Here is a 13,355-nt window from a genome sequence, read left to right on the forward strand (position 1 = left end):
GAGCACCCAATGTGAATAGAATACAGCTCATAATTTCTGCAGGATCTGACACAGAGCAGCTGTGCTCTCTGGTTCTCTGATACAGTGGTTCTCTAGTACACTTGCCCATATTCTACGCAGGACTGATTCTATTTTTAGATACCAAAAAGGAGGGATTGACTCAGGGAGTCATTCCCAATTTTGCTTTGCGCCTGGCTAAGAGCAGCCAGGGGCACTTATGACAGCAGCAAATGGAACAGTGCAAAAGGACTGGTAGCCACGATCATCTTATTACCAATTTATGGATTGGTAGATGGTACAGTATGGCTGATAACCATCTCTGCTGTCATGCAAAAGCAAAAGCATGCTGCTGTGTAGCGCTGCTGAATCGCCTCTGTCAGCGGCATCTAGTACACATACGGTGACAGTCACAAAAGGCAAAACAGGCTCCATGATTGCCATGCTATGGCATCTGCCAGGGCAATCCAGGGAAAAAAGGCGTGAAATGCTTGTCTGCCGTTGCTTTCCCAGAGGAAGGAGTGACTGACGACATTTACCCAGAACCACCCGCGACAATGATTTTTGCCCCATCAGGCACTGGGATCTCAACCCGGAAATGCCAAGGGGCGGGGGAGGCTGCGGGAACTATGGGATAGCTACGGGATAGCTACCCACAGTGCAACGCTCCAGAAATCAACGCTAGCCTCGGACCATGGACGCACACCACCGATTTAATGTGTTTAGTGTGGCTGCGCGCACTCGGTTTTATAAAATCTGTTTTACAAAACCGGTTTATGTAAATTCGGAATAATCCCGTAGTGTAGACGTACCCTATTACTGGCTCTTGGAATGGCGAGAGAAGGTCAGTAGAACAAGCAGTGCTTCCCAGAAATAAATCATGGTCTTCCAGCGAGTCATATGTACACAACCCTCCACTGTATGTGCACCCAAGGTTCAGTACCCAGGTTTCTGAGTACCAGGATTCAAACTCCCCACCTGTAGGCAAGGCAAGCCCCATATACCAGCACAGGGGACTCCAAACCTCTGACTTGAAGAGGAACCCACAGAGTGTTGCTCCATGGCCACCATCATTTCCCATATTGTATGGTATTCCCAATGTATTAACCATCTGCCTGTGACAGGGCCACCCAACCCCATGTAAGAGGTTAAATAAAAAGAGAGAATGAGCATCCCCTTAGTTCCGAAAAAGCTACAGAACTATAAATGTTTATTTATAATTTGTGTACATTCCAAAACTCCACTTTGCATAGAACAAAGTTCTGGAAGGGTTTTGGCAAAGGAGGTTGTGCCATCAAGTTATGTGATTAGCTAACTCAATTATCTAATGGGCAACTAGCAGCCCTTAAATCTTTCTCCATATTTTTCCTGGAAGAGTATGGCTGGGTCTCTTGTCATGGTGAGACACAGAAAGTGGAAAGTGCCAACTCTGTCCGCGTATCTATTCAAGGGACACCATCATAGGACTAACCACATCAGCCACACCATCAGGGGCTCGTTCACCTGCACATCTACCAATGTGATATATGCCATTGTGTGCCAGCAATGCCCCTCTACCATGTACATTGGCCAAACCGGACAGTCTCTACACAAAAGAATAAATGGACACAAATCAGACATCAAGAATTGCAACATTCAAAAACCAATAGGAGAGCACTTCCATCTTCTTGGATACTCCATAACAGACTGAAAAGTGGCCATTCTTCAACAAAAAACTTCAAAAACAGATTTCAAAGAGAAACTGCAGAACTAGAATTAATTTGCAAACTTGACACCATCAAATTAGGCCTGAATAAAGACTGGGAGTGGCTGGGTCACTACAAAAAATTTCCTGTTGATACTCACACCTTCTTGTCAACTGTTGGGAATGGACCCACATCCACCATGGTTGAATTGGCCTCGTTAGCACTGACCCCTCACTTGGTAAGGCAACTCCCATCTTTTCACCTGCTGTATATTTATACCTGCCAACTGTATTTTCAACGCTATGCATTTGATGAAGTGGATTATAGCCCACGAAAGCTTATGCCCAAATAAATTTGTTAGTCTCTAAGGTTCCACAAGGACTCCTCGTTGTTGTTTTTTTTAAAGTGGAAAAGGTTTCAGTAAAAGTTTTATCATAGCTAGCACCTTTAAAAGAAAAAAATCAATACTGGCTACTTCTTGCATGTCTGGCTTTATGAGCTATTGATTTTCAGCTGTGAAAGACCTCAGATCAGAAACTGCAACCGAAAAAGGATAAGAATAGAAAAAGGATTAAAAAAGAAACATTAGCACTGCCCAGATCCTGCTTGAAATACAAGAGGGGGAAACTGCTGCAGGAGAATCTGAGATTTTTATCCTTCTGGGGACTTGGAACTGGGAAGAGAGGCGTACGTATAGGTTACTAGTTCAAATTCAGTCCAGCTGGCAGCAAGTTACAAAGTCATTACCATCTCACAGCAGCTCAGTGGCCTACACGAAACAAGTTAGTTGCCACAAGGGAGTGGATTGTTCAGAGCAGTAAGCACAGACTCCAGTGTGACTGCTCATGGTAGTAAGTGCTGTGCCTGGCAATGGGCTCAGTTATTTTTGTCACGACACTGCTAGCCCTGGTAGTTAAGGTTAAAATATAGGATTAGGACAGGGAGGCTAGTATTATTAAACATATTGCTCCTTTAGCCTAGTAATTTCCACTTTAAACCTTAGATTCCTTTCACCAAAAGACGATCAATGCACATTCTAGTCAAACAATCAGATACTTATTTTTTCTTATGGGGAGTGGTAGAAGCTGCTAAACATCTTGTCCTGCAGAGAGATAATTTTGTTAAATCTAGTAAGATTAAAAAATAAGGGGAGAAAAAGCTTCTCTCAGCCCATTCAAGAGAGCGCCACAGGAGGATCTGCGCAGAGCCCAGGTTTCTAGCATAGCTTCCTTAGAAGTTTGACACAGTACAACTGTGTGGCTTACTGAGTGCATGCAGCACTTTCTGAGAGAGACTGCTGGAGAAAAGGACACTTCCACAGAACCAGCTTCTTCCTTCTCTCATATTGCCAGTGTATAAATAAAACCCTGCAAAGCTCAGGATCCAGAAAAGCGAGAGAGAGGCTAGCATTCAGAAAGTGGGGATGGCCATGGAAATCACATTAAGAAAATCAGACTTCCATCAGAAAGGATTGAACTTTATTTCACTTAGTTTAGTTTATTAAATCAGTCTGCACTCACATTCCACTACACAGGCATGTTTCTTTCGCACTCTCCAGCCCCAAGCAGCAGCAAGTCAGACAGAATCCAAAAGGATGTTCCAGCACTAGACATACCTAGGCCACGTACAGGTCATCCACATCCTTAGAAGCCATGTGATGTGCCACAGTGCTGAAAGGGTTTATTTGCCTTTCCCTTTGCCAATATGGCAAGGTTGCCCAGGCAACATTGCACCCCATGGAGTTCACTTAAATTTTTTCCATCAGCTTGTCTAAAATGACCTTTCCCAGCCCTCAGTCCTTCTGTCGCTGAGATGCTTCATTCTGGATCCGACATCTGCATGTTCTCCTTGGGCTCTTTCTTGGTCACCATTTGCAGGTACTTCAGTCGAATGGGAGGGAGCTGCTCATAAAGGTCGACGCCTATCGGGCTCTCTGGGTTGGGCACTTTGTAGTAGAGAAGATGCTTTTTCAATACCTGAAGAAAGAAGCAGCCATGAAGCGTGGTGGGAGGAAGTGAGATTCTAAAATTCTACCCACTCACGACAGCTAGAAGCCCAGATGTAACTACTACCCCACACCCAACACAAGAGAAAAATCTGTGGAGTGTTAGCTCTCTCTGAGGAAGATTCACTTCCTTCCTCTATGCTCTATTTGCCTGAGGTTACCCCATTTGCATACAACCACCATGCCCACCCCACATCCTTGCTCTCATCAGCACTCAGAGATGGGGTCTGACTGAGTCACAGGGAGCCCACCTTAGACAATGGGTACTAACATTTTATATATTTATCATCTCTGTAATACAAAATATAGCACCACGAACTGGCATGGTGCTTCATGACAAGTCGGGCTGAGAAGGAAGAAGTTTTGTTTCTTTGAAAAGATGACTTCTGGTAAGGGGGAAGAACATGTGAACTTATTTTATAAGTCTAGTTTAGAAGGTTAGCAGAGGAGAGTGGGCCATGAAAACCTGTGCTGACCCCCTGCTCATGGCTGGGCTAGCATGGAACCTCCCCTCAGATCTCGAGGTATCCAGATAGAATAGTGCTCAAGCCAGTTTCATGGAATGAGAGAACAGGAAACCCATCTCACTCCCCAAAGGCATCTATGCCATTCATTCATTCGTAGAGGGGTCAGTATAGTGCTGTCAGAGCTCAGGTTTAGGCATTAGAAGCCAAAATCCTGTCACTAAATTTTCACTTGCTCAAGACAACAGTGACTCATATTTAATCTGCCACGGGTGGATAAATGGGGAATCCAAGAGCTAAAGCTGAATCTATGATGATTCAACACCAGTATAATTCTGCTCTGAGTACAAGAGCTGGGTGCCGAGGAGCCTACCTCATCCACCAACAGCCAGGTCTTCCGCAGCATACTTTTCCGAGCAGCATCAGCCTTCTGGGAGCAAAAGAGAGATGCTCAGCTCAACGCAGCACTTCAGACGGTGCAGCACTCCTGAGGGAGTCCTGCCTATTATGCTGCATCAGACAACAATTTGTTCTAGAGCAGAACAGCTGAATATGCAGTAGCTGTGACCCGGCCCGGCCCCACCCCACCTCTCCTCTCCTTCCTCAAGCGAGGAAGATTTTGGAGGCAGTGGGGTCAATAGGGTCGCTCTCAAATTGCCACAGCTGAAACTCTACTCTTGCCTCTTGGAACTTCAACTCTCAGGCCTCATGCATTATATAATAGAGAGGAGCAATCTAGTGCATAGAGCAAGGGACCACGAGCATGGACTGCCCAGCTCCTAGCCCTGTAGCTGAACCCCAAGATTATCCGTGACATACCTCTGTTGTGCTATCTTGAGAGAAAATGAAGCTATTCACATGAGCCACAGCCACAGCATAAAGAACAGGGCACCAGGCATGACGCAGCGCACCAGTGACCAGTGTTCGGAAATACTGTCTCAAGAGGTTCAGGTTGTCCTCGGGAGGCAAGGTGTACCGCTCCAGCGGCACAGGAAACTGCAATAAAGCCAAAACAGCACCATCACCCTTCCCGAAGGGTTTGTGTCACTGACCGACAGGAAAAGCTCCTATGCAGAGCGTCCTCAAATACCTCCTCTGCTTACAGACAAAATAGTCAGATTCCAAGAGGAGAAAGGGCCATTGTGATAATTTAGTCTGACCTTGTGTCTAAGACGGGCCATAGAACTTCCCCAAAATAATTCCTAGAGCAGGTCTTTTAGAAAAACATCCAGTCTTGATTTAAAAATTGCCAGGGATGGAGAATCCAGCACAATTCCAGTTGTTTCAATGGTTAATTAACTTCACTGTTAAAAATGTATTCCTTATATCCAGCCTGAATTCATTAGCTTCAAGTTCCAGCTATTGGATCATGTTATACCTTTGCCTGCTAGGCTGAAGAACATTCTATTGGATACAAAATTTTGGTTGCCTTTATGCTCAGGGAAAGTGAATGAAACAGCGAGGAGCTAATAGGTAATATAAAGGTAATATGGTAATAATTGGAGACATACCAATCTCCTAGAACTGGAAGGGACCTTGAAAGGTCATCAAGTCCAGCCCCCTGCCTTCACTAGCAGGACCAATTTTTGCCCCAGATCCCTAAATGACCCCCTCAAGGATTGAACTCACAACCCTGGGTTTAGCAGGCCAATGCTCAAACCACTGAGCTATTCCTCCCCCCCAGCTGGCAGGTGAAGCACATTCAAGTTATGAAGGAGAGTCACTCTAGCATCACTGCATCCCGCTAATGTACCAGTGAGTTAATACATTGATAGATGCATCTAACCAGAAAGGGGCAAGCAGACAATGGGGAAGAGTCTACACTACTGTTGGAAGCTTCAACTTTGCATTTCCTGACTTAACTGTCCACCTTAAAAAAGCATTAACAAAGCTTCTTGACCTAACTTCCTAGGGTCTTCGAAAATATAATTTTCAGCTGATTTTCCTCAACTATGCAGGGTTAGGAGGGTCATCTCTGTTAAATCAATTCCAATTACTTTTTAAATCAAGTAAAGGCAACAGTCCTCACTGACAGAAAGGGTGTCCGTGCCAAGTTTCAAACTTCAGTCTTTGTTGTGGCAACAGTGTCACTGGAATTTTTCCCCTTGTTTAAAGTATTTTTTCCACCACTCTCCTATAACTTAAAAAAAGGAGGGATTTTGTTCAAACTTTCCAAAACAAAATTAACTTTCGAGCAGTGACAAAGCATGGAAAATATCAACCTAAATATTTAATGCTCCATAAATGTATGAGCATATGAAAACAAGGGATCAGAATTGAAATTTTTCTGTAACCTTTGCTAGTCAGAAGCCCCTGTATTCCATAGTTTTGTGGCTGTTGAATCCATGCCAGACATAGCATTGTGCTCCAAAATTAAAGCCTCCATTTAAAATGGATGACAACTTACATGCCAACATGTTGCTATTGCACTCCTAATCATTTTATTAAAAGAACCAGCGTGTGTGCTCAGGCCACAATCCTAACACCTTTCCAGCTCCTCCCCATTGCTGTAAGCCCCAAACAATCCCTCCCTAGTGGCTAAAACCTCCATCAGCCCTCAATAAACTTAATCATAGAAGTGGAGTTGTCAATAGAAAAATCTGTGGCATATAATATACCGAAGATATACAGAGTGTAAAATACACTGAAATTAATACAGGTTGTATTGTATTAATGCAACCTTCTATGTAGGTTGTATTATTCAATTTCCCACTGAATTCGGTAAAAACCTCTGATTTGGTTATTTAACTGAAGTTGCTGCAGAATTTCCAGCACTCCAGCAACAGAGTGCCACAGAATCCAGGAACCAGCCCTCCACCCACCTTGAGGTTAGGTTCAGTTTGGCAGAGAGTACCAAGGACCTTGACTACAGCAGGCACCACCGGCAACTGCTACAATAGCCCTGAACTGAAGGAATATCACCTTCAGTCCATGTGACATTTAATGTTCTACATATTGGATTTCTTCAGCAGGAACGAAACTTGCCAACTAAGAGAGTGTAACTGCCACACAGGAAAGAGACAGCTAGACTGCCCAATGCAGAAAGGGAAGAATAATGATAGTGACAATATCCCAGTTTGGGGAATAAAGTGACTGCCAAGTAGCGTGCCTAGAGGTTACCTGTTTGAGTGGCACTCCCAGGGCTCTCAAGGTGCTCACATGTTCCCCGAAAACTGCCAGCCGCAGCTGAACGCTGAACCGCCTCTGCAAAGGGAGGAGAACAAAGGCTCCAAAAAGGGGGTCACCGAAGGAGACTCCTTCAAACTGCTCCAGGACACTTATATAGAGGTCATGGAATGATGCCAAGCCAGGGAGAGGAGCATCCAATTCCAGGGAGTCCAGGACCTTGGGTTGGCAATAGAGAGCGAGAAGGGCAGCTGTGTAGCAATGAACAGGTCCTTCCAGGAACAGGTCACCACCTGTGAGGAACACACACATAAGCCGTGCCAGTTTGGCAGCAGCTGGGATGTTCTGAAGTACTCTGGCACGCCACGTTTCCAGGAGCAGGACCCACTGCAGATTCCGGGTCACAGTGTTCACTAGATCAGGTGGAAGAGTGTTCAGTACAGCCCCCCGTGTCTCTGCACCGGTCACTTTGTTGTAGAGGCTGATAAGAGGAAGGAATGGCCAATCAGAAGGTAGGATGGGCCCTTTGACTTCAGGAAGCAGCAACGATTGGATGAGGTAAGTTCGCCCTTGGTAGGCTACCTGGGAACGGGCAAGAGCAGGCTCCAAGTGAACAAACTGAGAGAGGTAACAGGCACGAATGAAAGGGAGATGCTGGTATGATTCTCCCAGCAACACACCGCGGCGGGGTTTGGGGAAACCTGCAGCCACTGAGCCAGGCTGTGCCAGCTTTATGCTTGTGCCCAGATGTAGGATATCGGAGAAATCAGCTGCTTCTGGCCCTCCAGTTTTCCCTTCTCTGTAAAATAAAGACAAACAAATATTGGTACTTAGCCCCTGCCCGTGTGCACACAAAAATCAGACTGTGCGCCTCTATATTTCCTTTCTAAAGTCAGGAACAATGGAGTACCCAACATCACTGAACCCATCTATGGCTCCCAGCTAGCATGACATGACACTTCTGGCATCCCAGATGCCATTGGCAGGGCGTTGCTGTGAGGAAGATCACACGCTCTCAGCTGGCAAGAGCACAGCCCATTGCCATAAAGAAACACACACACCGGTAGACTTCTTGCTACTCTTAAGGGAAGCAATGATCTTTGGAAACTTGCAGTGCCGGATGACGTGCCAGCAGGTGTTATCTGTCTAGAGAGATAACACGCTTGGCTACACGGTGCTGTCAGGGCACTGATGTGAGAAAACACACACCGCAGGAGTTCCATTTGCATTGACAGGGCAATACTCTGCTCGTTTTGCAGCTGGCTTTGATAAGGGATTGAGAGAGAGAGATGTGCTCTTGTGCTTAGACTACAGGACAGATAAATCAACCCTCCGCCCCCTCCCCAAGGTCTAATCTCAGATCAGTACCTGATTCCAACTACAGCTTCCTTAACTGTTAGATGGAGACTACTGGGAAGGCTGTTGTGGAGGATTAGATAGTGTTTGTAAAGCACTTTGAACACAAAAAGAACCGGAGAAATCCGAAGTATTTTTAAGGTGGGTTTCATCCAGCCTCTTCCAGGGATGTACCATTGCTCCACAGCAAGCTACAAGGAGACACTCAGAAGCAATACAAGGTTCAACTGTCCCCACTGCCAAACACTGAAAGCCTCACATCTGTGATGCTCAGTCTCCACTAGTTTGAGGTAGAAAATATCTGTGGTTACCTCTTAAACCTTCAGCTTTACCATACTGGAGCAAACTGTGCAGGCAGCTAAACATTAAGGATGAAAGGGAGATTTAGAAAGGTCTTCCAATGGGGGGCAGAGAACAGTAGTGGGCAAGATTTCCATCTGCTTCACAGATCTTACCAAATCTTGACTCTGCATTGGTGCCTCGCTGCTGTAAGGAAGGTGAGACCACTAGATGGGCATGGAAGGACACCTGCCACTAAGAGGAGGGGGAAAGCAAACCATCATGTCTCTCTCATTACCAGTGTGCTGGGGAGAAACCTGAAGGTCATGCCTCCAGCCTTCACCATCAGGCCCCACTGCAGAGGAACACACTTCAGTGTTTGTCTTCACTCAGGCCATACATGTCTACACTGCAGTTAGACATCCGGGGCTACTCCCTGACAGCCAACTTGGGCTCGTGGGGATCAGGCTAAGGCTGTTTGGGCTTGGGCTGTAGCCCAAGCTCTGGGACCTTCCCACCTAGAGATTGGGTGCCAGGCCAAGCCTGAATGTGTACACTGCAATTCAACAGCCCCTTAGCTGGAGTCAGCTGGCACGGGCTGTGGGCTTTTAAACTGCACTGTAGTCACACCCATAAAGGCAGAAAATCATAACTACGATCAAATGTAAAAATCCATTTTTTCCCCCTTCTTTTCCAAGATATTTCCCACATCCCAACTACAGGCAGGAATGAGGTTCTTAAGGGAAAAAATGCAAAGCTTACGGAATGAATTCTGGATTAAAGGCGAGACCCAAAAGGAGCTCATGAGCCAGATGCTCACTCCCTGGCAACAGACGGCTTAACAATGCCATGGCAACACAGTGATGGAGCGAGGCATGCTGGGCGTAATCCGGACAAATACCTGCCTGCACAGGAAACAAAAACCCAACAGATGAGAACGTTGCAGCGCGTCTCAAGGAGGCAGTTACAATGAGTCAGGGGGCAGTTAGCTGGCCCGGGGGCATCAGTGGAACATCAATTAGATGTTGAGTCAGAGCACGGGAACAGACAGTTTTCATATGGAGATAGTTTTCCTTCCCTTTTTGTCCTAGACCTTTAGGTAGTGTTTCTGTACATTAATAAAACAGCCTCTATGTTCAAGTCCAGAGGCAGCTGCCTTTCAATAATGGGTGAAAGGATTCCTGTAGTTACAGTCTGCAAAGTGATTTGGGATCTAAGGCTCTGTATAAGTAACTGTAAAACGATGATACTTTTGGCTAGTAGGTGAGTTGGGCCGTCAGAGGCAAGACAAAGACCAGATGATTCAATAATTAGTTGCCTGCCTGGTATGTTAACTGGTAAGGGAGCCAAGGGCGAGGCTAGTTGTCGGGGTAAGAATGATTAAGGTGCTGAGGGGGTTACCATTTTCTGAGCCAAGGCTAGCACAAAGTATTGCAGATGGTATTCATGCCGCAGGATCCAGGTAGATGAAGAGGTTATGGAGGGAGGTCCGGTGGGCCAGCTCTGGAGCAGATAGTCCTTCAGACCTTTGAAGTCTAGCACAGAGGTGTACTGTAGAACCAGAAATGGAGGCAAATACCATCAACAACACCTCACTCAGGGAGAGAATCCTCTCCCGTATCTGCCACCTCGTCCCCCACAGAGAATAGCTGTAGGCTACTTCAGACAAGGGTATTCATATGCACTCGGATGACCTGATGAAACTTCCCTCCTCTCCACTGCAGAAAGAGGCTCTACTTCAGAGATTGCCAGTCTTTTAACTTCTTTACCTTGCATGCATCCAATCACAACTAGGCCTCCTTGTATGAGCATCAGAATCATCTGTACCAGATCCCACAGTACTTCAAAAGAAGGCACATGGGGAAAATCAGCATAATGGTTTACATGGCTTCTGTTGCTATACGAGGAGGATGCAGCTGCAAAGTCACTTGAGCAGAAGACCAGAAAGCAGATTTGAGGTGGGCCTGTACCATCATTTTCTCTCCAGCAAAGTACAGGAGTATGGTTTGGGGGATGTCATCACCTGCTCACATGCATCTGAATTTACTCACTGCCACTATCTTTTCATTAACGGAAATCAGAGTTAGAAGAAACCTATTAGGTCACACAGTTCATCCCCAGGGAGCTAATATAGAGTAAATCTCAACACAATACATTCTCCAGTGCTTTAGGCTACTGTTAGATGTCTCTGGCCATGAACTGCTGCTTCTTTAAGGAGATTATTCCACAATGTAGTGGCTTAGCTAGAAGAAGGGTTTTCTTGATACCCATCCTAAGTGTCTCTTTCTTTAATTTCTTCCCTTACTCCAGTTATATCTCCTTTGACAACCTTAAACAATTATTCTCTACCCCTACTCCACACTGTTTAGATTATTCAAATATTCAGGTATATCCTGCACCTTAGCCATCACTTAGCTGAACTACAAATGTTTATCTGTTCTGATCTTTTCCTATAAATCAATCCTTTGAGCACTGTGATCATTTTTTCGCTAAGTTATTTCCAGCATCTCTAAGTCCTTCGGGTACTGAGGATCCCACGACTGAACATGCTATTTGAGGTGTCGTCTCACAGGATCTGAATAGAGAGGGGACTCCTTGCCACTAACTACTTTGTTTTCTCTTCAGCAAAAAGAAACTATTGTTCAGCATAAGTTACCTTACACTATTACCCTTGAATTACATGTGCAGTTCCTACCCCTTGCTGGGCTATCGCTTATTCAGCATTCATAGCCAGAAGCCACTACTCACCTTGCTGACCAGCCCTTTATGGATATGGATGACGTTGTTGATGAGGAAGAGGAGGGCAGTGAGGAAGGGGAAGGGTGACTTGGAGCCAACTAAACTCATCTGGGGTTTCCCTCCAGTGCAACTCAAAGACACAATGCTGGGGACAGACTCTGGTGCTGGGCAACAAGACAGGGGATTGCATAGAGCAGAGCACGGCCTGTGTGAAGAGAGACAGGGAGATCAAGTCATGGGCACTCATTTCACTGACAGCTTTGGTAGTAAGTTGCAGATAGAATCCCACATCTCAGAAACACCCATACAATAAACTGTAGCCAAATGGAGTATCCCAGGGATTGCGTGCATGTACAATACCCAGCAATATGGGGCATTAATTGGAGCTGTTAGGCAGTACTGCAATGCCAAATAATGTAACATGTTGGTTCTAATGGATTCCAATCTTTTGCTGAACTGTTCACAGGGTCCAGGAACACAGAGCACAAAACCGCATCTCTTATGTTGTGCATTCAGCACTACTAGCCATAGGTACCCAAACAGACTAACATTTTTCCATAGGTAAGCGTGATCCAGATTGCCAAAGAAAATCCTACCCACAAAGACTGAGGAAGCCAGCCCCTACCTAGAACACAGGAATTGGAAAATATGCTGGATTTTTCAGAGTGCCTCCTCACACATCTCTGGTGTGCAAGAAGTGAGCGCTTCAGCATTCTCTCATTCCTTTAAAATAAATCTTCATCGTAGAATTTTGTTTAAGAAGGCTGTTTGCACATCACCCACCTTCCAAACTAATGGATCACAAGGGTATACTCATGACACAGAATTGCTAAGCTCTGCACTTTCAGCAGAGTAGGAATTTGTAACGCTCTTAAAACTACACTTTTCAAATATTCAAGGCACATGCTAGGGGGTTTCTTTATTTTTATAAGAAATGTTCTCAGTCACACAACTGCGCCTCTCCCTGCACTGTTGCTCAAACAGGTCAGAAATGAGACTGCACCTAACTTCTCAAGCTGTAGCAGCAGTCTGGCTTACAGTGGTTTTACCTGAGCAGATCCCACATTCTGTGCATGGCAGGCTGGCTGAGGAGAGGCAGCAGCACCTCAGATGTCAAACGCTCTACTTCCTCCAGGCAGTCAATTGGATTGAGTGACGGCTGCAGAAATCATTGAAAAAAGGGCATATCTGAAGACATTCAAATGAAGTGAACAAACTATTCTTGGGGAAGAGACAGCTAGATTTCTACCCCCACCACCCACCTTTTGTTTAAAATAGCTCTTTGCCCTATACACACAGATTTTTGCTTAGCGATAATACCATGGGTTACAGTAAGTTGCTACAGGTGGATAAGCCTCCCACTACACCAATGAGAGACCCCAAGGTGCTGACCTTTCCATTAAACACACCGATACAAAACTATGTTGCCTGTTTCAGGACTGAAGGACTGCAATTACAACACAAGAGCTAATGTAACTACCTTGTTATTTAAAGGTGGGTAGCTCTAGTGCAGTGTTATCAAAGACTTCAAGAGAATCAGCAGCACACAAGGAGATCAGTTTAGCCACGGAGGCTGAATAGTTCCCAGTATGGCCAAACATCATCCTAGATGAGCAATGCACATGATAACATTTTACATTCCCAACGGAGGGCCTTTAGGGGACCTTTCCATTTCTCCTGCCCTCAAGAAGGAACACTTGAGAT

At 45.5% G+C, this 13,355-nt stretch overlaps 1 protein-coding gene across 3 annotated transcripts in view; it reads right to left on the bottom strand.

Moving 5' to 3' along the window:
• Window positions 1-3,143: 3,143 nt before the first annotated feature.
• RPAP1 (RNA polymerase II associated protein 1) overlaps window positions 3,144-13,355 on the bottom strand; it is a 53,909-nt gene continuing 43,697 nt past the window's right edge. For all 3 annotated transcript variants that reach the window (XM_039537961.1, XM_039537962.1, XM_039537963.1), the window contains 8 exons: window positions 12,701-12,810; window positions 11,661-11,856; window positions 10,314-10,463; window positions 9,675-9,817; window positions 7,272-8,076; window positions 4,971-5,147; window positions 4,525-4,581; window positions 3,144-3,658 (listed from right to left, as the gene is read on the bottom strand). In XM_039537961.1, the coding sequence (XP_039393895.1) occupies window positions 3,500-3,658; window positions 4,525-4,581; window positions 4,971-5,147; window positions 7,272-8,076; window positions 9,675-9,817; window positions 10,314-10,463; window positions 11,661-11,856; window positions 12,701-12,810 (1,797 nt within the window). In that variant the 3' untranslated portion in view covers window positions 3,144-3,499. The remainder of the gene's footprint in view (window positions 3,659-4,524; window positions 4,582-4,970; window positions 5,148-7,271; window positions 8,077-9,674; window positions 9,818-10,313; window positions 10,464-11,660; window positions 11,857-12,700; window positions 12,811-13,355) is intronic.

This window comes from Mauremys reevesii, linkage group 4, assembly GCF_016161935.1.
Source record: "Mauremys reevesii isolate NIE-2019 linkage group 4, ASM1616193v1, whole genome shotgun sequence".
Taxonomy (NCBI): domain Eukaryota; kingdom Metazoa; phylum Chordata; order Testudines; family Geoemydidae; genus Mauremys; species Mauremys reevesii.